Source organism: Dasypus novemcinctus, chromosome 3 (assembly GCF_030445035.2).
Source record: "Dasypus novemcinctus isolate mDasNov1 chromosome 3, mDasNov1.1.hap2, whole genome shotgun sequence".
Taxonomy (NCBI): Eukaryota; Metazoa; Chordata; class Mammalia; order Cingulata; family Dasypodidae; genus Dasypus; species Dasypus novemcinctus.
In genome coordinates this window covers 105,631,494-105,657,310 of record NC_080675.1, presented here as the reverse complement: position 1 = coordinate 105,657,310, position 25,817 = coordinate 105,631,494, and the positions used below count along the sequence as shown (strand labels likewise).

The following is a 25,817-nucleotide window of genomic DNA, read 5'->3' as shown; positions in this document are numbered from 1 at the left end:
TCCACCATTTTTTACTCCTTTCTTCTCTTTCCCCCAGCAACTGCGGTGCAGGATGAGCTGCACAGGGGTTGGGGATGCTCCTCTGGAGTCCTTTTTCCCTAGGAACCCGCCGGCCGCGCCGAGGCGCCCGCGGCCCGAAGAGGGGAAAAGCTTGTTTCCAGCCGGACCGCATCCCTGAGCGCTCCCGAGCCCCGCGCCTGCGCGCTCAGCCCGTCGCCGCGCCGGCGCTGCGGCTGTTGGCTCTCCTGGTTCGCGGCGCCTTAGCTGCGAGATGCTCGACTGCTTGGTCCTTGCCAGCTCCAGGTGCGTGAGGAGGAGTTGAGGAATGGGGAGCGAGGTGGGGCGGCTCCCGGAGAGTGTCGGGCGTGCCTCGACCCTGTTCAGGTGCCCCGGGGCCCAGAACGGAGGCGCCACGACCGCAGCTGCTTTTCCTTTAACGCTCCCGGTCTTTTTCTCTCGGGAAGAAGGAATTTCTGAGAGGAAGGTGCAGAAGGGACACTTTTCTTCTCCTGCGGGTCTCATCAAAAACAGCTTTTCCCTCCCTTCCTTTCTGCGGCCAAAACAGTTTTCACCCTTGCCGTTCTTTTCCTGATGTGAGGTTTTGCAGTCTTTGGATTCTGGGGTGCTTATTGGTTGTGGCTGATTAAGGCGAGGACCAGCCGTTGGAGTCTTTTCCGTTCAGTAGTCTCACTAGGTGTGAGAGGTGCGGGTTCAAGGCCAAGAGAGTGGGGGTAGTGGGACCGCAAAAGCTAGAAAGAGGGAAAGGTTGTAGTAATTGGACGTTGCTACCCAACTGAAGGTTGTCCAAATTTCTCTCAGACCTTTCTTTCCTTGTTCTCTTGCTTTTATGATCTCTCTTTTCGTGTGTTATTGGTGTTAAAACAGACTTTAAACATTGAGGCAACATTGGATTTTATTGAGATCAGTATTTATAAACAGTCTTCCACGAATCTCTCTTGCTGTGGCCGGTGTAATTTTCTGGTTGAACTGTTGAGCTGGTTTACTTTTTTTTTTCAGTTTGGCAGGAAAAATTACAGTCTTGCATTTGCTCTTTAAATGGTATTAACAAAAAATAAGTTGAGGAAACAGAATTGGTTAAAATGGGATTTGGAGGGGAGCCAGTGTAACTCAGTGGCTGAGCGCTGCTTCCAATGTATGAGGGTCCGGGTTCAATCCCCTCCAAATGGGATTTGGAGCACTATCGAATTAATACGCATCTTTGTATAAGTACATGGGGAGCTGCACTTGCCCTGGGGATCCCTGAGCTGACATTTATAAAAAGGAGCTGAGATCACCATGTGCCATCAATGGCTTTAACAATACACTGCCCTTAGTAAGTGCTTTCCCACATGGTGAGGAGACAAATGACAGTAGTAACCAGTCCTAGAGCTAGTGATATCCAGAAACTGTAGGTAGCCAATCCCTATTATAATCAGAGATGGTGGTCATATGTGAAGGATTTTTTTCATGAGTGTTCCACAGAAACATTATTAAAGGGAAAGAGAGACACGCAATAGGAATTTAGTCCTGTGCCAGGCCAAATTCCCATGTGTGACCTTTCAGCCCCAATATAGGCTGTTATAAAGCTTTGCCTGGCAGGCCTCATTGAGGGTAGAGATGGAAACTGCAGTCTTCTTGTGTGCATTGCAGTTTTCTGGAGGGAGTTGCAGTCAAGGATTCAGACCCCCTCCCCCTTCCCCACTAGCCATGTTTATATGCATATTTGCATTCAGGATCCAGGTACCTCCTTTGGGAGGCCTCTTTATAGGCACTTTTCTCTACTTTATAACTTAGTATTTTTCCACTCCTAGCCCTTCATCCTCTCCCTTCCCCTAGAAGCAGGAGTCTTTTGTTCAGGGCTCCTCAGTGAGACAGTTACTCGTCCTGGTCTGCAATTACCTGACCTTTACCTAGTACAGTTCTGTAAAGAAAAGTGGAACACTGGGGAGTGGCACCTCCTTTTTTCTCTTGCTTGCATCTGTTGGAGTGAATAAAGTCTTGATTGTTACTTTCATTTTGGCTCCTTGTCCTAATTGGCCCACCTTGACACCTCATTGCTAGACAGGAATTAAATAAATTGCCAAGCTCTTGACTGTTCACTGGATTAATGACAATTTTAATTCTCATGATTCATGCTGTATATCAGCATGCTTAGGGATTTTGGAGGTTGTTCACCTGTAATTTCTCTAACTCAGTAGTGTGAAAATACACATTCATAGTACAATAGCTAAGGGTTGCTAAATTGCATATGTGGGTTATTTTATATAGTGAATTATTTTATAAATTAAAAATTGGCTTTCAGTCATTATTTTATATTGCATAGATTTGTGTGGCATATTTATCCACTAACTAGACTTTTTTTTGGGGGGGGCATAAATATTTTGGGATAATATGGTACAGTTGAAGAAAACCTAACACTGTTGCTGTCCTGTCTCATCCTGAGGGTCCCAATCTTTATCACCCTCATAAGTTATTTGGGCAATTTGAATAAAATTATTAATTTGTTGTAGGTCTTCTGTCTAGTGTTAAGAGGTGTGCCAATAACAGCCTTCACAAACTTTTTTACCTCTTCCTCCAGAAGTTTAAAAAAAAACAATATTCATTTCTTACTATGTTATGTGCTTTGATATTTTCACCTTTGTTTTATTAAACAGAAATGCTGCTTATGATCCACTAAGTTGATAGGTAGTAACCTGCAGTTTAAAAATCACTGTGATATAGCAACTAGTACAAGATAGTTAATGAATAATTTATGAGGGTTTTTCTGTTTCTAGTTCAGAAGAGAAGCATAGAGTGGTTGTGATGTTTGTGTTTAAAGTGTCTTCTAAGAGAAGACAGTAAACAGCACATGTGTTGGATGTTCTCCAAATTAGCTGACAAAAAACTCTGATAGTTTCTGGTAGACTTACCAACTCTTTGATCTCAAGTAGAAGATACAGTGTTGGAATTAGAGGGCTAGAAGATCAATTTTTAAAAAATGTCTGACTTAAGGGCAATGCAGTCAGTAGAAGAAAATTTACTTCTCTGATAAAAGAGAAGATAAATAGAAGATGCTTGTGAAAGTGCCTGGGAAACTTTTGGGGTTAGTGTGGGGGGTTGGTATGTATCCTACAGAATATAAAGGGAAGGCATTTTTATCCTTATATAAACTCTGAGCCCAGAACATCCTTTTACTATATATATAGTCAATGTTCAATTATTTAACTCTTTGTCTACTTCATTACCTCAAGTATTTGTCTTTTAGGAATCCCACAACAAAATGGAAAAGAGAAATAAAAAGACCTGTACATTTAGATCAATGTATTTATCTATTAATTAGAAACCCTAAAATATTATTAAGTAGATAGGGATTAAAGTATTATAACTTCATCAGTGTTGAGCTAAAATATTACCCTACATTTATATATTGCTTCACAGTTTTCCAACACTTTTAGCTCAGTAGTTGAGCGCTGCTTCCAGTGTACGAGGTTCCGGGTTTAAATCCCTGCAAATGTGCTTTCCCACACATGGTAAGGAGACGAGACAGCAGTCTTGTTTGGTGGGCAGACCAGGAGGCATTTTCCCCACCACCAAAATCATAAAGTGGCAAACCCAGGGCTAGAACCCAGTTCTTCTGGGACATTTTCTCCCATGTAGTTCTTGTTGGTACAAAGAAAAAGTACCCAAGTGCAATGGCAAAGACCAAAAAAGAAGGATGGTCCACCAATGAGCCCTTGATACTAATGACTATGCTTGTGAGCCAGTGGGCCTGAAATAAGAACAAGGCCTAGAAATGCAGGGTGCCTAAGAGTTACCTCCTGAGAGCCTCCATGTTGCTCAAATGTGGCCAGTCTCGAAGCCAAACTCAGCATGTAAATGCATTACCTTCCCCCCAGCGTGGGACATGACTCTCGGGGATGAACCTCCCTGGCACTGAGGGATTACTACCAAGTACCAGCTGATGATGTAACTAGAAAATGACCTTGAATAAAAGGGTCAACTCAGACCAGCAGAATATCTCAGCCTACATATAATAACAGGAGTTAAAAATGCTTTTTGACCTGAATAAAAGGGGGAAATGGAAAGGACAAATGAGTTTATATGGCTATGCATCTCCAAAAAAGAGGCGAGAGGATATCAGAGGGGTTGCCCTTATGCACACTTCAGCAGAGTCCCAGAGACAGATAAAATAGATACAACCCCAGGTATTGGTTCTTTTGGGGGCTACAGAGACCCACACGTTCTATGGTCATGGCATGGAGTTCAGTGCCATGTCAGTTGGCCCTACTTTGGAGTTTGTGTTTCTGTGTGATGGAGCTGGACTCAAATGTTCACAAGCCTCTCCTGTTTTTTTACTGGACCTGTGGTTGCTGCTGGGATTTAGTGTATACCCAGGGGACCTGAATCTCTGGACCGTCCATGTGATAGCCAGACCCTGAGCCTCAACAGACTAGCAACTCCTACACTCTGATTTATTGGACTTGCCCCACTCAGCTAACATGGAGGTGAAGAAGGTCAATCACCACACCAGGGAGCCAAGAGTGCCTACAACTGCAAGCAGGAGAATTGCATCCATCATCCAAGTGGAATCTAAGCCCCCTTTTGATATAGATGTGAAGTGGACACAACCATTCCAGGGTCCACAGGATGGAGGAATAGAGTATGGATTAGAGTGGACTTACTGATATTCTATTCATGAACCACTGTGATTAGTAATTGAAGAAAATGTAGCATTGATTTGGAGAAAGTGGCCATGGTAGCTGCTGAGGGTGGGAGTGGGAAGAAGAGATGTGATGTGGGGGCATTTTCAGGACTTGGAGCTGTCCTGGGTGGTACTGCAGGGACAGTTACCAGACATTGTATGTCCTCCCATGGCCCACTGGGTGGACTGTGGGAGAGTGTAAACTATAATGTGGACTATTGACCATGTGAGCAACAGTGCTCAGAGATGTATTCACCAAGTGCAGTAAATGTCCCATGATGATGGAGGAGGTTGTTGTTATGGGAGGAGTGGGGTGGTGGTGGGAGGGGTGGGGTGGGGACCTCATTTTTTTAATGTAACATTAAAAAGATAAAGACAAAGAAAAAGTTGAGAGTAAACAGTATTAATGTTATGGCTAAGAAATCCAGTTTTGACAAATGAAACATCCCATTCTTGGTCAGATATCCCATTCTTGGTCCACAATATGCTATAACTGAATGTGAATACATTTCATTTTTAGTATTATATTTTAATTCTTAAAATCCTTTCTAGCCCAATTATTTTTATTAAAAAAAGACAAAACCACTATATTTTGATAAATCTCCTTAATAGGGAACTAGGAGAATTGGAGTAAAAGATCTATTTAATGTCAAGAAGTTCAACTTAGTTCCCTTTAATGTAGTATCTCAGTTAATTAAAAATACAACTTAAAATTATAGAAATTTTAAAATATCTCTTTGAAAAACTCATCATTTCTCTATGTGTGAAATTAGGTTTATAATTCTAAAATGGTTATTAACCTTTTTTTCCTTAAGATTTATGTATTCCTTCCCTCCGCCCCGTTGTCTGCTCTCTCTGTCCGATCGCTGTGTGTTCTTCTATGTTCACTTGTATTCTCATCAGGTGGCACTGGGGATCTGTCTCTTTTTGTTGCGTCATCTTGCTGTGTCAGCTCTGTGTGTGTGGCACCACTCCAGGGCGGGCTGAAGTTTTGCATGGGGTGGCTCTCCTTACAAAGGGGCCATTCCTTGCTTAAGGGGCATCCTTACGTGTGGGCATCCCTACATGGGCCAGCACTCCTTGTGCGCAGCAGTACTGCATGTGGCCTAGCTCACCACACAAGCCAGGACACCCTGGGTATCGAACCCTTAGACCTCCTATATGGTAGATGGGCGCTCTATCTGTGGAGCCATATCCTCTTCCCATTAACTTACTTTTAAACATACGAAAAGTCCATATTCTCCTTTACTCTTAATATCTTTAGCCAAAGGACAACTTAAATCATTTCTTTTCATGTGAATAAAGAATTTTTATATTAATACATTGTTTTATTTTTTAAATTTCTAGACACCTGTGGAGTTTAAGAATGCTATGGAGCTCATCAGAGTACATTGCTGAAGAATATGATGGCTGAAAACAGTTTTAAAATGCTAAAGATTCAACAGTGTGTAGGCAACAAACTACCTAGAAACAGGCCATATATTTGCAATATATGCTTTAAGCACTTTGAAACACCATCAAAATTAGCTAGACATTATTTAATTCATACTGGTCAAAAGCCATTTGAATGTGATGTGTGTCATAAAACCTTTAGGCAACTAGTTCATCTGGAGAGACATCAACTAACTCATAATCTGCCTTTTAAATGTAGTGTTTGTCAACGCCACTTTAAAAATCTGAAAACATTTGTGAAACACCAACAACTACACAATGAAACCTACCAGAATGATGTTAAACACATGAGAAGATTGCTGGAGGCCAAACAAGAAAAGTCACTTTATGGAGTATATTGTACTTTTACTACAGAAGAGAGATGGGCATTACACCCATGCTCCAAGTCTGATCCTACCTACAGCCCTACAAAAAGAAGAAAGAATATTCATGCATGTACGATCTGTGGCAAGACGTTTCCATCACAATCAAAACTTGATAGGCATGCACTTATTCATACTGGTCAGAGGCCTTTTAAATGTGTACTATGCAGTAAATCTTTCCGACAGTCAACTCATTTAAAAATCCACCAACTCACACATTCAGAAGAAAGACCTTTTCAATGTTGTTTTTGTCAGAAAGGATTTAAGATTCAAAGCAAACTTCTGAAGCATAAACAAATCCATACTAGGAATAAGGCTTTTCAGACTCTTTCGTTAAAGCTAAAGAGCCCAGAGTCGTGCCCCTTGCCTAATAAATTGAATTCAAAGCAGGATGGTTTTGAAAATGTTGATACGGATGAATCTGAGGAGAATAATCCACTTGATGTCCACTCTATTTATATAGTCCCTTTTCAATGTCCAGAGTGTGAAGAGTGTTTTGAATCAGAGCAGACTCTCAATGAACACAAGTGTTTTCCTGCCAAAGGTGGCAAAATTCCAAACAGGGTCAAAAGAAGGTACAACTATAAAACCATTGTTAAAAAAATCTTGGCCAAGCTTAAACGTGCTGCTGTTAAGAAATTAGATAACTTTCGATCTGAGAAAAAAGTATTTAAAACAAGCTTCTTGAAAAATTGTGATCTTATTTCTAGTGAGCACAGCTCTGAGCAAACCCAGAGAGCATATAAGGATTCTCTTGGTAAACATGGAACATATAAGCAGATTGACAATAAAAAGAAAAAAACATTGACTTTGCCATTATCTTGGCAAAAGCAATTCCAGAGCCAAAATGTGGGAAAAAATTTGAAAGGTATCCATACAGCAGAAAGCATGTTAACTACGGATAATTCAGTGACTAATAAAGACATATCTATCTATGGTTCATCAGGTGAGGAATTCTTTAATAATTGTGAAGTGCTTCAGTGCGGTTTTTCAGTTCCAAGTGAAAACATACATACTGGGCATAAAATGTGTCCTTGTGACAAATGTGAGAAAGTATTTCCTTCTATATCCAAACTACAAAGACACTATTTAATTCATACTGGACAGAGGCCTTTTGGCTGTAATGTTTGTGGGAAATCTTTTAGACAGTCAGCTCACTTAAAAAGACATAAACTAACTCATATTGAAAAGATTCCTTATAGAAGATCTCTTTGCCAAGTAGAATTTGAAAATTTCAACAAACTTTTCATTCATCCAAGTGATAATGTTAATTATAATGCTTCCCAACAATGTCAGGCTCTTGGTTTTCAAAAATATGAGGTCTCAGAGTCAGATCAAATATCGGAAGTAAAAATAGAGACAGAATCAGAGGATTTCATTCTTGATACCCACTATAAGAACAGGCAGGCCTATCTCTCCAATGCATTTCCGGAAGCAGAGCAGAGCCATCATAGTCATTGTTGCAGTTATTCAGGGCATACTGAGAAGAATGATGGCCTCCTTTACCAATGCAGTGTTTGTTATAAAAGTTTCAGATCTCCATCTAAACTGGAAAGACACTATTTAATTCATGCAGGGCAGAAGCCATTTGAATGCTCAGTTTGTGGCAAGACATTCAGACAGGCTCCTCACTGGAAGAGACATCAACTTACTCACTTTAAAGAATAACCACAAGAGAAGGTGGTTGTCTTAAATTCAGTTTTGTAACTGACACAACTGCTAACATATTTGTGGTCTCTCTGGTAGTCTTGTTCTTAAAACCTGTATCATTTAAGATGTATTTTTATCAAATGGCTTTCATTAGATTGAATGACTTCATAGGCAGTTGCTTGTCCTGCATGGTAAGGAGGTAAGATACAAAGAAAATTAATACTATATTTTAGGGACAACCAAACTTAGAGGGAAGAACATGATTTGATGCTATAGAGTTAGCATTTATATATACTTTGACTGTATTATAAGTATAAATCTGTGATGCTGTACAAATAACTTAGCCTTACCATTTTTTTAAGGAAATTATTCTTAAGATGTGATCTCCTTTTAGATCTACTCTAAAGACTGAGGTGAAAATTGGTTCTTAGCTGTAGCAAATAGCCCCACTATATTTTCTTTTACAATTCATATGAAAGCATAATTTTGTCCACCTATGGCTCAGATTCCATTGTAGATTTCTTTCCTTGTAAAGTGTAAAAAAATACATAGGTAATAAAATTGAAAATGGATGAGAAAAATATAGCTCTTAGACTCTACAAAGTCATTTATTTAGTCTTAGGGCTATATAGTAGTGTCACCTTTTTCCTCAGGTGATGAGAACTATTTTTGCCCAGGCTGCTGTCATTTAATTTTAAAAATAGGAGAGAGACTAGGATGTACTTATCAACATTTACCATATTCAGTTACCAGAAATATTTTCCAAGTGCCATGATATTTTTGATAATATGTATGCAGTTTTATCTTCAGAGGTATAACCTATTTGCTTGTTAATAGCTGACTGCAATAGGTGCAGACTTAAGACTCTAACCTAGAGATCTGCATCCCCATAAAACTTAAATTTACTTTAGTAAAACTTTCTTTTAATACTTCCAATTGAGTGGTTCTATGACTTACCTAAGCCCACCTGTTAAGTTTGATCAAATGGTAATAACTAAGTCTAGTTTTGGTTTTTATTCCTCTTTTTGCAAGTCTCTAATGCTAAAGAATGTTATTTTGACCTTTATTAAATTATTCTGATTAGAAAAATAATTTTTTAATAATTTCTATGAAGGAATAAGATGCTCATAGACTTGAGAGTATCATTATTAAAAGAACTGCCATGATTTGGGTATATTTAATATTAAACTATGAAAGATATAATCATAAACTGTCCTTCATATTTACCATTGTTTATAAAATCTTTAACAATGACAATTTTTGGAAACAAATCATATTTCTAAGGTGAAAGGAAGAACAGGTGTGTATGTGGGGGGTCTGCTTAATTCTTTTACCACAAGTGAATTTTAAAGTCACTTAAGTTTAATTTACAGAGATGAAGAATGACAATACATGTAAAATGCCCAGTGAAGTACAATTAAGCCTCTTTAGAATTCAAATAGAGATATCCAGCTAAAGCAGAGAATAATTATAAGCTTAATAGAAGAATTTCTCTTAGGTTTCGTTGAAATACATCCGCCCAGTGCAAGCAAGATAATGGTTTACAGAATTTGCTTTACATAAACTTTTCAAGAATATATCTATTACATAAACTCAAGGAATGACTAGTTCATATTTTCTAAGAATACTTAAAAGTTCAAGGGTTTTTTTTCCTTAATATGTCTGAAATTATGTATTTTTGGCATTTTCCTAAGCTATTTAAGTAATTTTATTTGAAAGAATTGTCTTGTATACGCCTTTCCCAAACTACACAGAATCCTAACAGTGTTGTGCTTGTATAATTATGAGACTATTTGCCCAAGTGATAACTATTATTTACCTAGTGGGGGCGGGGGTGGGGATACCTTACCTTTTTAAGCTGTTTCATATTGAAAGTTGGAAAATTGTAGTATTTTGTCTAAGATGTATTGTAGTGCTATTTGAAGTACCTGTAACAAAATACTTATTTACCTTTATCATCATTGCAAGCTTCTTGTGGCAACTTTATAGGAATGAGAATAAACTATACATCCATGTTAAGAAGATTAAACATTAAATGTTAAATAATGGTCTGCTGCATGCTTGAACAGTTAGTATTTTTGAATCAGTTATTCTGGTTTTTTAAAAAATAAACTTTATAAATATCTTTAAAGAAAACTAGAAGATTTTTTGTGTGTAATTCTAGGCTATAGCATGATTATTTACTGAGGTAGTTGAGTTTGTGGAATTGTTTTTTTTTGTTTTGTACTAGATTAGGGTCTTCCATTTTAGAATGAAAATGTGCTTATTGAAGGGAATCCTAGATGGTGACTAAAATTCTTGAAAATTTTAGAACATTTTAAAAATAAAGTTTTGAATCATACAATTTGGATTTTTCATTTTTAAGGGAAAAATCACACAATCATGGAATATGGTACTGATTGCCAATTTGGTTGGCCCCATCCAATCCAGCTTCCACACTGAGCTTCCTAACATGGATACTTAATCATTTAGTTCTTTGTTCACAGTATATTTCTTTGTCATATGATCTACCTATTTACCTATTCATCCTCCTCTTTGCTTTCTTCTGCAGAGTTGTACTAAAGAAATACAGAAGAAGAAAAAAGAATTAGTTCCTCCAATACATATGATTCTTGTTATTCTTTTTGTCTTCATCGTATTAATTTAAGTTAGACACAGACTCTCACACTATTCGAAGAAGAAATAGGTTTTAGTAGGTTTTCTTTAACTTCTATGATTATGGAAGAAAATAGAAATACCAGTGCCTCTTGCTTAAAACTGACTTGCAGAAAACATAGATTTCAATTTACTTAGTATATAAGACAACCACTTAAGATTACAGACATTTTTAAGGACATGGTAACAATCTTCAAAATCTAGATATTTTACAACATTCCTTCATGAGAAATAACATTTGCAAGATGTTTCATGATGCAGAATGGTATCTGCTTTTCAGAAAATGCAGAGAAAGAGCAAACATTTAATCCCTATTTTGTTGAGATATCTCCTATTGCCAGTTAGAAGAGCTTAGGATATCAGAGCTAAGTACTAGAATTCAGTTAGCACTAAGAAAAAAGGCAACCTAACTGGAAAGAAAAAATGGTAATAGTAGATGGAATGTGAAACATAATATTTTGCATCTACATTGACAAACTTGTATTCATTTGTTGAATATGAGGTTAAATTCTACCTCTGGAAACTTTGAGTTACTCAGAAATTCCATCCCTTGTATTACCACTACTTCTTGTTCATAATACTATTCACTGTCACTGTTCATCTACCATTGAAAACCCTAGACTAAGGGTTTTCAATTTTTAGAGTGCATTGGAATCATCTAGGGGGCTTGTTAAAAGCATAGGTGCTGGCCATAGCCTCAGAGTTTTTGATTTAGTGTTAAGTTAGGCCTGAGAATTTGCATTTATATCAGGTTCCTAGGTGATACATTTTTTCCTGTAGTTAGATTACACTTTGAAAACCACAGGGCTAGACTACATGCTTTTGGAAAGCAAGAGAATGCATCTTTTTATGTTTCATATAGAGGGCTTAAAACAATGGCAGACATTATGTCCTTAAATGTATATTTAATGTATGAAGGGAGAAATGAAAAAATGGCCAATTATTTCAAATATTTTAAATTCTTCTTAAGCCTATAACTTCACTTAGATCTTTTCACTCTCAGGGAATGAGCTTACCCTCTACTTTGTTGAGAGCAAAGCCAGTCCAACAGGAATTCGCTAACTTCCCTCCTTTTCACCCAAAAGTGTCTCTTTATCTTTACCCTTTCTTTCTCCCCTTCTATCTCAGAAGAATAATATTCCTCCCCCTTTTTGAGGCTAGCATTTCCTTGCCCTCTTTTCCCTACTGAGTACACATCAGTGTTGTTGGTTTTTTTTGTTCTGGCATCTTTGTTTTTTTCCCTCTTAAATGGTTCCTTTCCCTCTACCTAAAAAAGTTCCATGTGCTCCTTATTCATTTCTGGATGGTTTCGGCTGCAAGTGAGAGAACACCTGACTCAAATTGCTTAAGCCCTAAGGTCCTTTATTGGTTTACATGACTTGAAGTCCAGTGATGAGATAAGCTTTAGTGTTGTTGGATCATGCAGTTCAATTGATACCAGTTTCTTACATCTCTGCTTTTTACAGTGAAAACGTGATCCTAAGACTGTTTCCCTTGTGGTTTTAGGATGCTGTTGTTTGCAATCAGGACCAGAGGAAGTGAGAGATCCAGAACTCCCCCACAAAAGCAAGAAACAACTTTCCCAGAAGCCTCCAAAGACTCCAGAATGTTCACAGGCACATTCCTGAACCAACCACTGACAAGGGAGATAGGATTACCTGGACCTGGGTGTGGGGCTTAACTTTCTTTTAAGTCGTGTGAGAGTGATATGGACACCTGATAAAATCTGAAGTTCTATTTGGAAGAAGAAATGGATAGGCAATCAATGATGTCCACTGCACCTAGTTTAATAAAAGGTGGGAATAGGGACAACCTGTTATTCTAGCTACTGTCATTTTAGGGTATTTCCCTTTTACAATTAGAGTTGCTCAGAATTCATCTTACACCTACTGTCCCCATTTCCTCTTCACTTAATAACTTAGTCCTTTCTTAGTTGGTGTTTTCTTCACCACCCTTTGAGAGCTGCTCTCTCAGTGGCCATTGTAGTGGGCATTGTTGCTTGCAAACACAACATTCATTCCTTCTCTCCCTCATTGTATATCAGCCAGGTGGGCTGGGTAGGACTGACCCTAGTTATATCTCCAGTAATGGGTCCTGATTGTTCTAAGTCCTTCAGAATACTCCTATTTCCTTTACCATTATGACTGTTGAGGGATGGAAAACCCAGGTCTAAGCTAGTCGGTGCATATCATTACCTTGGCCAGAATAACTGGCTAAGAACTGAGCACTCACTTAAATTGATCTGATCAGAGTGAAACCTTGTATGTATTTCAATGATTGAGGAAGCAGAATTATGTGTAGAAGAAAGGGCCATAACTATAACAGTCACTTTGGCACCATGAGGGATGCTGCTCTAAGGATTAAGTCAACATACATAGGAGGGGGCAAACCAAAAGAATCAGAAAGCCTGATCAAACTGTGCCTGAAGCCAGGTATATAAAGAAAGTTTTATATACCTTTCTTTTATTGTTTAAGCCAATTTGAATAAAATTTTCCTTTTCTAACAACAATAAAAAATGCTGAGACCAGCTCAGCAATGGGTTTGCACAAAGGGAAGTTGATGCAGAACTGAAGAAATAAAAGGACAGAAAGAAAGACACAAGAGAGGAAATAAAGATGGGACCAACGACTCACAGCTTCTGAAACTGAGCAACCCTAGTTTCCACATCGTATTTATTTAGGAACTAACAAGCAGCTGTTTGTTATTTATTATACTAAGGGACAGGTGCAACATTTACAATAATAAGGTACAGGTCATACAAAGTTCAAGTGCCTCCTCACGCAAACATTTTTTCATGCTGACCAGATGGTGTTCCATCTAGTGAAGGCCCTATGTTCCTAGGCCCACACTTTTTGTCTACGTTATGGAAACGTTTCAACTTCAAACCATATTCCTTACTGTTTTCTCACAACACAAAAATCCCAACTAATCAACCACAAATGATATTCTAATTGACAAGTCTCATGGTCTTTTTTGGAGTTTTTTTCCTTCTGGATTTCACTGAAGTTTCCCTAAAAAACCCCGACTAATACAATTGCCTAAACATTTCCATCATTCTAAATAGGAATCCTATACATTTTAAGTCTTACCTTGACATTCCCTATCCCTACCCCACCCTTGTGTATTAGTCAGGGCGTCTTAGGGAAACAAAACTGACAGGAGGTATCTAAATAGTGTGAGATTTTATAAGATTGTCTCATGACCATGGGGATGCACAAGTCCAAATTCCATAGGGCAGGCTGCAAGCCAGGAATTCCAATGAAGATCGACGATGAGTTCCCAGGAGATGCTGGCTGCCTGAAATAGAGTTGGGCATTCTTTCTCTGAATGCTGAGTTCACTTCTCCTTTTAAGGCCTTCATCTCATTTGATGAACATCACATTGCTGAAGGCAATCTCCTCAGCTGATTGTAGATGTAATCAGCTATAGATGTAATAACCTCACTGATGATTAAAGACCATGATGCTCTTTAATACAATTAGCCCAGGTTTGCTTGACAGAATAACTGGTACCATGACCTGGCCAAGTTGACCATCATACCATGGTAACTTAAAATCTAGGTTGTAGCTCTATGAGTTTCCTGAATCTAAGTTTGAATCAGTGAGATCATACAATATTGTCCTTTTAAGTCTGCCTTCTTTCACTCAACATGATGTCTTCAAGGTTCATCCATATTGCCTCATGTATCAGAATGTCATTCCTTTTCATGGCTGAATAATATTCTACTGTATGTGTATATCACATTTATCCATTCATTGGTTGATGGGCACATGGACTGATTCCACCTTTTGGCAATTGCAATTAATGCTGCTATGAACATAAGTGTGCAAATATTTGTTCAAGAACCTACTTTCAGTTCTTCCGGGTGTATACATAGTAGTGGGATTATCAGGTCATACGGTAGTTCTAAACTTAGCTTTCTGAGTAACTGTCAAACTGTCTTCCACAGTGGCTACGTCATTTTACATTGCCACCAGCAATGAATGAGTGTTCCTATTTCTCTGCATCCACTCCAATATTTGTAATTCCTCATTAAAAAAAAAAAAAGCATCCTTTCTAATGAGTATGAAATGGTATCTCATTATGGTTTTGATTTGCATTTTCCTGATGGCTAATGATGTTAACCATTTTTTCATGTGCTTTATGGCCATTTGTATATCTTCTTTGGAGAGATATTTATGCAAGTCTTTTGCCCATTTTTTATTTGGATTGTTTGTCTTTTTGTTGTTAAGTTGAAGATTGCTTTATATATTATATATTCTGGATATTAAACCTCTATCACATTGCATGATTTCCAAATATTTTTTCCTATTGTGTAGGTTGTCATTTTACTTTCATGATAAAGTGCTCTGAGGCACAAAAGTTTTTAATTTTGATGAAGTCTCATTTATCTATTTTTTTCTTTTGTTGCCTGTGCTTTGGGTATAAAGTCAAAGAAACCATTGCCTAACACAAGGTCCTGAAGATGCTTCCCTACATTTTTTTCTAGAAATTTGATGGTTCTAGCTCTTATATTTACATATTTGATCCATTTTGAGTTGACTTTTGTATATGGTGTGAGGTAGGGGTCCTCCTTTTTTTATTGCCAATGGAGATCCAGTTTTCCCAGCACCATTTGCTGAAGAGATTGTTTGTTCCCGATTGAGTGGTCTTTGCCTCCTTGTCAAAACTCAGTTGGCCATAAATGTGAGGACTGATTTCTGAATTCTCAATTCAATTCCATTGATCTATATTTCTGCCCTTGTGCCACTACCATGTTGTTTTGATTACAGTGGCTTTGTAATAAGTTTTAAAATTAGGAAGCATGAGTCCTTCAACTTCCTTCTCTCTGAGGATGGATTTAGCTATTCAGGGCTCCTAACCTTCCATATAAATTTAATGATTAGCTTTTCCATTACTGCAAAGATGATTGTTGAAATTTTGATTGGGAATTCACTGAATCTATAAATTGCCATGGGTAGTATTGACATTTTAATGATATTTAGTCTTCCAATTCATGAATGTGAAATGTCCTTCCATTTATTTAGGTCTTCTTTGATTTTTTAGCAATGTTTTGTAGGTTCTGTGTACAAGTCCTTTACATCCTTGGTTAAATTCATTCCTAGGTATTTGATTATTTTAGTTACTATTGTGAATGCAATGCTTTTCTTGATTTCTCCTTCCAGTTGTTCATTGCCAGTGTATAGAAACACTATTGACTTTTGGGGTGTTGATCTTGTACCATGACATTTTGCTGAATTCATTTATTAGATCTAGGAGCTTTGTTATAGATTTTCCAGGATTTTCTGTATATAGGATTAATCATCTGCAAATAGAAAAAGTTTTACTTCTTTCTTTCCAACTTGGATACCTTTTCTTTTTCTTGCCTAATTGCTCTGCCAAAAACTTCCAGTACAATGTTGAATAACAGTGGGGACAGTGGGCATCTTTATCTTATTCCTGATCTTGGAAAGCTTTCAGTCTTTTACCATTAAGTGGGATGTTATCTGTAGGATTTTCATATATACCCTTTACCGTACTAAATTTCCTCCAATTCCTATCTTTTGAAGTGTTTTTATCAAAAAGGATGCTGGATTTGGTTGAATGCCTTTTCAGCATCCATAGAGATAATCATGTGATTTTTCTCCTTAGCTTTGTTAATGTGATATATTACAATGATTGCTTTTCTTGTGTTGAACCACCACTGCATACCTGGGATAAAACCCACTTGATCATAGTGTATAATTTGTTTAATGTGTTGTTGGATTCTATTTGTCAGTATTTTGTTGAGGATATTTGCATCTAAATTTATTAGAAAAATTGGTCTGTAATTTTTTCTTGTAGCATCTTTATCTAGCTTTGGTATTAGGGTGCTTTTGGCTTCATAGAATGAATTGACTAATGTACCAGCTTCCTCAGTTTTTTGGAAGAGTTTGAGCAGAATTGCTACTAATTGGCTTTGGAATGTTAGGTAGAATTCACCTATGAAGCCATCTGGTCCTGGGCTCTTCTTTGTTGGGAGGTTTTGATGACTGATTTAATTTCTTGTGATTGGTCCATTGAGGCAGGCCTTCAATTTCTTCTAGCATAAGTATGAATAGTGTGTGTTTCTAAGAATTTATTTCATCTAAGTTGTCTAGATTGTTGGCATACAGTTGTTCATATTATCCTCTTATGATCCTTTTTATTTCTGTGGGGTTAGTAGTGATGTCCCCCCTCTCATTTCTGATTTTATTTATTTGCATCTTCTCTTTTTTTTTTTTTCTTTGTTAGTCTAGCTAAGGGTTTGTCAATGTTATTACTCTTCTCAAAGTACCAGCTTTTGGTTTTGTTAATTCTCTCTACTGCTTTTTTATTTTCAATTTCATGTATTCTGCTCTAATCTTCATTATTTCCTTCTGCACACTTTGGGATTAGTTTGCTGTTCTTTTTCTAGTTCCTCCTTAAACCATTTTATCCTTAGGTTTTAAAATTTTTTTCTAATTAATTTGTTTAATTCATTAAATTGCAAAAATGTGATGTTCAACAAACCAGAACACAAGTTATTGTATTCCTAACAGGTCAAAGGGAAATAAAATAATGCATCTCCTCAGTAAATCAAGATCAACTCTAGCATTTTTTACAGGGACTACATCATCATCTTGCATGCACAGTCATCAGAACTGAATTTGTCACACTGTAAATGACAATATAGTCCTTAGGCTTTTATATGTCATATCTTATTTTTGTCTCTATTTTCACTCTTTAGTTACTTTTAATAATAATCTTCGTTTCTCCACTCTCCTCCACACCCCTCACCTGTCTTTTCCTCTCATCCTGCAGAACTCCCTTTAGTATTTCTTGTAGGGCAGGCCTCTTGTTTACACATTCTCTCAGTCTTTATCTACAAATATTTTAATCTCTCTCTCACTTTTGAAGGACAATTTTGCAGAAATCTTGATTGGCAGTTTTTCTTTTTCAGTACCTTAAATATGTCATACCACTATCTTCTCATTTCCATAGTTTCTGATGTGAAATCAGCACTTAATCTTATTGAGCATCCCTTGTATGTGATGTATCACTTTTCTCTTGCTATTTTCAGGATTCTGTCTTTATCTTTGGCATTTGCAATCTCATTAGCATGTGTCTCAAAGTATTTGTTAGGATTTATTCTGTTTGGAATATGCAGTGCTTTCTGTACATGCACATTCATGTCCCTCATAAGAGTTGGGAAGTTTTTAGCCACTATTTCCTCAAACATTCCTTCTGCCCCTTTACCCTTCTCTTCTCTCTCTGGGACATGCATAACATGTGTGTTTGTGCACTTTGTGCTATCATTCAATTCCCTGAGACCCTGCTAAATTTTCCCTTTTTTTTCTGTATCTGTTCTTCTATCTGTGCGATTTCAAATGTCCTATCTTCTAAATTACTAATCCTTTCCTCTGCCTGTTAATTTGGCTGTTGTGTGATTCTACTGTATTTTTAATCTCGTCTATTGCACCTTTACCATAAGATCTGTTATTTTTCTATTTATGTTTTCAATTTCTTCTGAATGCTCACCCAGTGTCTTCTTAATATCCTTTATGTCTTCTCTCATCTCCTTGAATTGATTTAGATTTATATGGACATCTTTGCTTAGTTGTTCCAAATTCTGCATCTCCTCCAACACATTCATTTGTTCCTTTGATTGGGCCATATATTCCACTTTCTTAGTATGGCTTGTAATTTTTTCTGGTGTCTAAGCATCTGCTTGTCTTGATGAATTTTTTCTGATCAGTTTATCGCTCTTGTCTAGGGTTTTATTTTTGTTTGGTTTTGTGATAATGCTCCTTTTGACATTGTTTCAGCTTTTTTTTTTTTTTAAGATTTATTTATTTATTTAATTCCCCCCCCCCCCCCAGTTGTCTGTTCTTGGTGTCTATTTGCTGTGACTTGTTTCTTTGTCCGCTTCTGTTGTTGTCAGCAGTACAGGAAGTGTGGGCGGCGCCATTCCTGGGCAGGCTGCACTTTCTTTTCATGCTGGGCGGCTTTCCTCACAGGCGCACTCCTTGCGCGTGGGGTTCCCCCACGCGGGGGACACCTGGGGGACACCCTTGCGTGGCACGCCACTCCTTGCGCGCATCAGCACTGCGCATGGCCAGTTCCACACGGGTCAAGGAGGCCCGGGGTTTGAACTGCGGACCTCCCATATGGTAGACGGACGCCCTAACCACTGGGCCAAAGTCCGTTTCCCTGTTTCAGCTTATTATAATTCCTTAGACTTACCCATCTTTAACTGATCAATCCTGGACCAGGGACCCATAAAGGGAGCATAGACCAACTCCAAAGAGCCAGTTCCAAAGAGCTAGTTCCTAAGAGCCAGTTCCTCTCTAGTGACCTTTCTCAATATCCCTGTCCAGCTCCTTCCTTGATGTTGTACCATAATACCCTGGCATCCAGTGTCCAAACACCACTGTCTGGCTTCCCCTGTACTCACCTGCACCTGCCTATATCCGGTGAGACTTCCCTCATGGCTGTCTGCACTGCTTCCCCACTGCTCCCCATGTACCCAGCAAGGCCGCCCTTACAGGCTGCCTGCATTGCTCTCCTCACTGTTACCCCTGCCCTGCAACGTCACTTTCATCACTCACTCCACCGCTCCTGCTCCCCCAAACCTGTCAGCCTACCCAGACCATACTCGCCACTCCCCACCCCTATCCAGCAAGACTGCCTTTGTAGGCAGCCCCCACTGTTCCTGCACCACTCCACCCTGTGCTAGGTGGGGCTGCGCTCTCACTGCTTTCCCCACTACTGGTAGGGCTACCTATTTGAGCTGCCCATGCTGCTCCCACACTGCTCTCCCACCACTCCCCCATGTCTCACAGGGCCAATTCCCTACCACTTCCCCCACTACTGGTGAAACCACCCCTGTGGGCTGCTGCTGCAGTTCCCATGCTGCTTCCCTGCCCTTTCCCCATGATTGGTGGGGCCACCCACATGAACCACCCAAACCGCTGCCATGCCACCTCCCCCATGCCCAGCAAGTATGCCTGTTGTCCTGCTGTTTCTGGAGGACTAGTGCATCCCACTGGTCTCTACTAAGCCATATTGGATTTCTCCCACACTGTACATTTTAATATTTTATTAACTCTGTGATTTACTCTGAGATGTCTGTTTCTTGGTTTTGTAGTCAGCTAAAGACAAGACAGGGATTTTCTTGAACTTCAACCCTCCTAATAAGTAGATCTGTCCAAAGTGAATGCAGTGTGCAGGGTTTTTCCTGTCTTTCTGGGCCACTGTCTTGTCCTTGGCTTTTGCTTTGGAGTTTACAGGAGTTTGGTTGTTCTATGTGTTTCCCAGGAGACAGATCTTCCTTTCCCATGTGTTTGAAACCAGCATGCCTCTGTCCCAGACTCTCCACCTCTATAGTTTTGTGGGTTTTTTTGAAGATTTACTTATTTATTTACCACCCCCCACCCTCCTATTGTCTGCTCTCTGTGTCCAATTGCTGTGTGTTCTTCTTGTATTCTCTTTAGGCAGTGCCAGGAACCAATCCTGGGACCCTCTGGAGTGGGAGAGAAGTGCTCAATCTTTAGCACCAGCTCAGCTTCCTAGTCTGCTGTGTCTTTTATTGTCTCTTCTCTGTGTCTCTTTTTGTTGCATCATCTTGCCACAGCAGCTCTCTGCTCTGGCTAGCTTGCCACGCAGGCCAGCACTCCTGCAGCAGCCAGCACTCTGCTCGGGCCAGCTTGGCACACTGGCCAGCTTGACTTAACCATGAGACCCCAGGAATCAAACCCTGGACTACCCATACGGTAGAAGGGAGCCCAATCACTTGAGCCACATCTGCATCCCTATGTTACAAAATTCAAAAGTTACCAAAGGATAAAGTATGTAAAATAAATCCTCCCCTGCCCCCAATTTCCTTCTCCCTGGAGACAATATTGTTGCTAATTTCCTGAGTTTATTCTTCCAGGGAGAATTTTCTAGAGATGCATGCTTAATTTATATATGAATTTGGGAATGGTAATAGTGTATATTCAATTTGAATAATAAGAAAATGTACAATCCAATTAAAAACAGGCAAAAGCAATCTTAACAGACACATCCCCATAGAAGATATCTGGATGTTAAAAAGCACAGGAAAAAATGCTCAACATCATTAGTCAATAGGGAAATGCACATTAAATCCACAATGAGATAGCATTACACATCTACTAGAATGACCAAAATTTAAAGTAGCTGGATGTGGCTAGAAAATGTAAAAAATTCACATCAGGTATATTCAGTTATCCCTCACACCATATTTATAATTTCTGTGGCATCAAACAGCCACCAGACTACAAAATCTACAGATCTCACCTAACTAACCAACCAGCCAACAAACAAAAAAGCAATCACTATATATTTAGCACCCATCCATGACAGACACTCTGAACACATTTGTTTGAATTTCTTCCAACAGCTGAAAAATGAGTATTATTAGCACAATTTTACAGTCAGGGCAAGTGAACTTCAAAAAGATTTAAATATTAAGTTATTTGTCCCAATAATACATAAGCTATTAAGTGGCACAGCTGGCATTTGAGCTCAGATGCACCCAGCTTAGTGTTTTTACTATTACTCATTGTGTTTCATGTTTATTCTATATTAGACTTTTTTAGCCTCACATGAGTTATAGATTGAATAACAATACTTCATGGACTTGCCTGACAGCTGTTGAGGCCTCAGTAGACTTGCAAAAGTGTTCTATTATTTTCTTTATTTTCTAAATGCTTCATTAATGTGAATCAAAGTGTCAATAACTTACAGAGGAAACTCTTTTTTTTCCTTTCTACATGTGAATTATCTCCCCACTAGGCTGAAGGGCAGAAGCCATGCCTTACCTGTCTCCTCCAACTGTCAATGAACTAATTCCAACTGTCAGTGAACTAACTTGGGATTGATTCTGGTAAGCTTGACTTCTGGAACCTAGAACACCTGCCCTAGGATAGGCTGACAGACCTGGTAATGTGAAGTTCAGTGTGCAGATAAGTGTAGGACATGCGGTTAGCTCCTTGTTAACCCCTGTAGAGGAAACTCTTAATACCAAGATTCCTGGGAATAATTTCCACATTATGCCTCACTATTCTAGAAAAACCTATACAATACATGGTAGGTCTGATCAAAGTTGTTAAGAGTCTTTTCAGCACTCATCTCTACTTACATTATATGTTTTTTTTTTTTAAACTTGAAGAGACCTAAGGCACAATAATCCAATCCTTAAAATAGCATCCTTACATAAGAGTAAGTTAAAATCATATGGTCACTTACCTATTAGGGTCAAAATTAAAATGAAGTTATATACCAAAAAATTAACTCAAAATGGATCATATACTTAAACATAAAATCTATAATTATAAAACTTATATGAAAAATAATACAGGAGAAAATCTTTATGAACTTGGGTTAGGCAAAGATTGGGTTTCTTAAACACCAAAATCACAATGTGTAAAAGAAAAAAAAAAAGATAAATTGGACTTCATAAAATTAGGAGTTTTCTTTGAAAGACAATATTTTAAAAATCACAGACAGAGGAAATATTTGCAAACCCCTATCTGATAAAGGACTTGTATCCAGAAGATACAAATAACACCCAAAGCCCAACAATAAGAAGACAATCAAATTCTAAAATGGGCAAAAAATATGAGCAAACACATCCCAAAGAAGATGTATGAATGGCCAATTTGATAGATTGAATTGCATACCCTAACAAAAGACATTTTCTTAAACTTAGTCTGCATCCATCTAGGTGTGAACTCATTGTAAACAGGACTTTTTGAAGATGTTATTTTTAGTTAATGTATGACCTAACTGAATCAGGGGGACTTTAATCCCTATTACTGGAAGCCTTATAAAGAGAAGGCAGAGAAACAAAGGAGGAGCCAGAGCCCTAAGTCAGCAGAAAATACAAGATCAGATACAAGGAGAAAGAGATGGCTATGTGATGGGAGGCAGAGATGCAAGCCAAGAAACCCAAGGATTGTAGCAAGCCAGCATCAGAACTTCATAGACTTCGGAGAGAAAGTATGGTCTTGCCAATGTCTAGAGTCTGTCCTTCTAGCCTCTGAATTCATGAGTCAATAAATTTCTGTTATTAAGCCAACCCATTGTGCAGTATTTGTCATAGCAACCTGCCAAACTAAGACAGCAAATAAGCACATGGTAAGGTGCTTAATATCATTAGTCATTAAAGAAATGCAAATTAAAGTGACAATGAGATGCTATTATAAACCTATTAGAAAATTAAAAAGACTGATCACACCAAGTGTTGGAGGAGCTTTCATATGCTGTTGGTATGAATGTAAAATGGTATGAACACTTTGGAAAACTTGCAGTTTTTTTTAAAAAGTTAAATGCACCTACCATATGATATAGGCATTCCACTCCTATTTACTCAAGTGAAAGGAAATAAATGTCCACATAAATACTTACATGTGAATGCTCATAGCAGCTTTATTTGAAATAGCCCTAAACAGGAAACAATCCAAATGTCATCACCTGATGAACAGATAAACTGTCATATATCCCGTCAATGGAATAATACATAGCAGTAAAAAGGAATGGATTGCTGCTGCTTTCAACAACATGAATCTCAAAGTTATGCCCAGTGAATGTATGTCAGGATTCTATAGGGAAACAGAACTGTGTGTGTGTGTGTGTGTGTATATATATAATGTAAATATTTTGTCATTTTTATAAGAAGCGTCTCATGTGACTCTGGTGATGGATGGGTAAGTCCAAATTCTATAGGTCAGGTCACAAGCTGGGACCTCCAATGAAGGTTTTGTGAATTTCCCCAGAAGAGACTGGCTGGCTGAAGTAGAGATGGAAATTATCTCTTCTCACTGCTAAAATCATTACTTCTTCTTTTAAGGCCTTCAACTAATTGGATGAGACTTCTCTCATTGTTGAAGGCAATAGCCTCAGTTGATTGAAGATGTAATCAGCCAAAGATGCAATCAACTTACTGGTGTTTTAACTTCATGAAATATCCTCACGGTAATGTCAGGCCAGTGCTTGCTTGACAAAACAACTGGACACCATAATCTGGTCAAGTTGACATATGAACTTAACCATCACAGTGAAAAAGCTAGACAAAAGGGTATACATTGTATGATTTCCTTCATATAAAATTCTGGAAAAAGCAATTAGTCTACACATCTATAGTGACAGAGGCAAATCAGAGATTGCCTGGTAATGGGGTGGGTGGAGTGACAGAAGGGAGGTATTGCCAAGGGGCAGGAAGAAACATTTAGGAACCTTGGGTATGACTGTTCTTAATTAAGATGATGGTTTCACATATGTATGTGCATGTCAAAAGGTATCAAATTCCAAAAATCTACTCACTGTATTTAGTTCATATCAGTGAGACTATACAATATTCATCCTTTTGTGCTGGCTTATTTCACTCAACCTAATATCCTCAAGGTTCCTCCATGTTGTCACATGCTTCCCTAATTGATTTCTTCTTACCACTGAATAATATTCCATCAAATGAATATACCATATCTTGTTTGTCCTTATAAAATAGACTTATGGAGATGGACTATGAAATATAGGTTGGTGGGAGATAGGGGATAAGATGCTGGATGTATGTAAAATGTTTAATAAGGTCAAATGATGTAAATATATGTTAATTGTTGGACTTGATTATAACACATTATAATGAATGTAACAAACACTGTTGATGTATGGATATGACTGGCTGAAATGAATAGTCTTGGATGATTAATATTAGTTGGAGGGCAGCTGGAAGATAATACTGGGAATGTATAACAATGATTTTAGAAGTAGATGAGGTTTGTGGTTAACAATATTAATACAGGAATGTTCTACAGGGTGTTAAGAATGTGGTGATACATGGGAAAATATAACTAACGTAATTTGTGGACTATAGTTAACAACAACATTGTAATGTTTTTGTAGCAAAAGCAAAGTTGGTATTATATTAATTCTAAAGGTTAAAAAAAGAATATGGAAGTGAATGTGGCTCAAGCAATTGAGCTCTTGCCTACCACATGGGAGGTCCCTGGTTTAGTTCCCTGGGCCTCCTGCAGAAGACCAGAAAAATGGCACAACGGACTAGCACAGCAAGTTGACGCAGCAAGGAGACACAAAGAGGAAACGCATGAGAGAGACAACAAAGCAGTAGTGGAGGTGGCTCAAGCAATTGAGCACCTCTCTCCTACATGGGAAGTCCCAGTTCTGTTCTTGGTGCCTTCTAGAAAGATAAGCAGACACAGAGAGCACACAGCAAATGACAGCAAATGGGCACAGAGACCAAGACAACAAGTGTGTGTGTGTGTGAAATAAATAAAATCTTTTTAAACAAAGAATATGGAGTTTGGTTTTGTCAGATATGAATATGATTAAGCATTTTTTTCTCTTCATTTTTTTTAATCAATGAGGACTTAACTATGCCATTTAACTAATCTGTGTTTATCTGTGCATCCTTCTGAACCCTAGATAAACAACTGAGTTAGTATTGGAGTTACACGAGATAAAAGTGCCTGAAAAGAACTTTTTAAAAGTAACGTTCCCATAACTTGTTGAGCTGCCTTTTTCTGTTCTTTTATTTTTGTGAACTTGAAATAAAGTTGCTAATAAAAAAGGATATTAAAAATAAAAAAAGATTTAATTGATATGCAATTATTTGCTGAAAGAGTATCAAAATTTAAACTCTATACATGCATTTTTTAAAGTCAATTTATGCTCCATAAAGTTGTTAAAAACTAGTATTTAAAACCAGGCCAAAAGGCTAATCAAACCAAATACAAACAAACCAAACCAACAGATTCCCAGTCTGTGCTTTTCCCACTGCAGCTTCGTTTAGGGTTGAAAGAACGCCAACGACCCTGCTCTAGGTCGGTGGCTATCAAGGTGAAACTCCCACCCAAATTCAACCACACCACCAGCCAGGTCTCTCCCTGAGACTTCATTCCGACCTGTTGAGTGCTTTTTCTCTGTTGACCGTTAGAGGGCGGGTGTGAAAGACATCCAAACACTTGGCTTTCTAGCTTTGACCCAACGCACGCAT

General features: G+C 38.2%; 1 protein-coding gene and 1 long non-coding RNA gene across 4 annotated transcripts; one reads left to right on the top strand and one right to left on the bottom strand.

The window, feature by feature from the left end:
* Nucleotides 1–170: 170 nt before the first annotated feature.
* ZNF770 (zinc finger protein 770) lies at nucleotides 171–15,177 on the top strand. Of its 3 annotated transcripts, none has more exons than XM_058293867.2 (3): nucleotides 171–303; nucleotides 6,029–7,441; nucleotides 12,307–15,177. In XM_058293867.2, exons 2-3 carry the CDS (start codon nucleotides 6,085–6,087, stop codon nucleotides 12,426–12,428), a joined length of 1,479 nt encoding a protein of 492 aa, XP_058149850.1. In that variant the 5' UTR covers nucleotides 171–303; nucleotides 6,029–6,084; the 3' UTR covers nucleotides 12,429–15,177. The 3 variants fall into 3 exon arrangements, with proteins under 3 accessions (XP_058149850.1, XP_058149851.1, XP_004455419.2); XM_058293868.2 differs by lacking the exon at nucleotides 12,307–15,177 and adding an exon at nucleotides 10,697–10,752 and having other exon boundaries at nucleotides 197–303; XM_004455362.5 differs by lacking the exon at nucleotides 12,307–15,177 and having other exon boundaries at nucleotides 197–303; nucleotides 6,029–10,489.
* Nucleotides 8,243–25,805, bottom strand: LOC131277975 (uncharacterized). Its single transcript, XR_009185055.1, has 4 exons — nucleotides 25,726–25,805; nucleotides 10,665–10,703; nucleotides 9,995–10,073; nucleotides 8,243–8,329 (listed from the first exon to the last, which is right to left on the bottom strand). It is a non-coding gene; the product is annotated as an uncharacterized lncRNA (long non-coding RNA).
* Nucleotides 25,806–25,817: the final 12 nt, after the last annotated feature.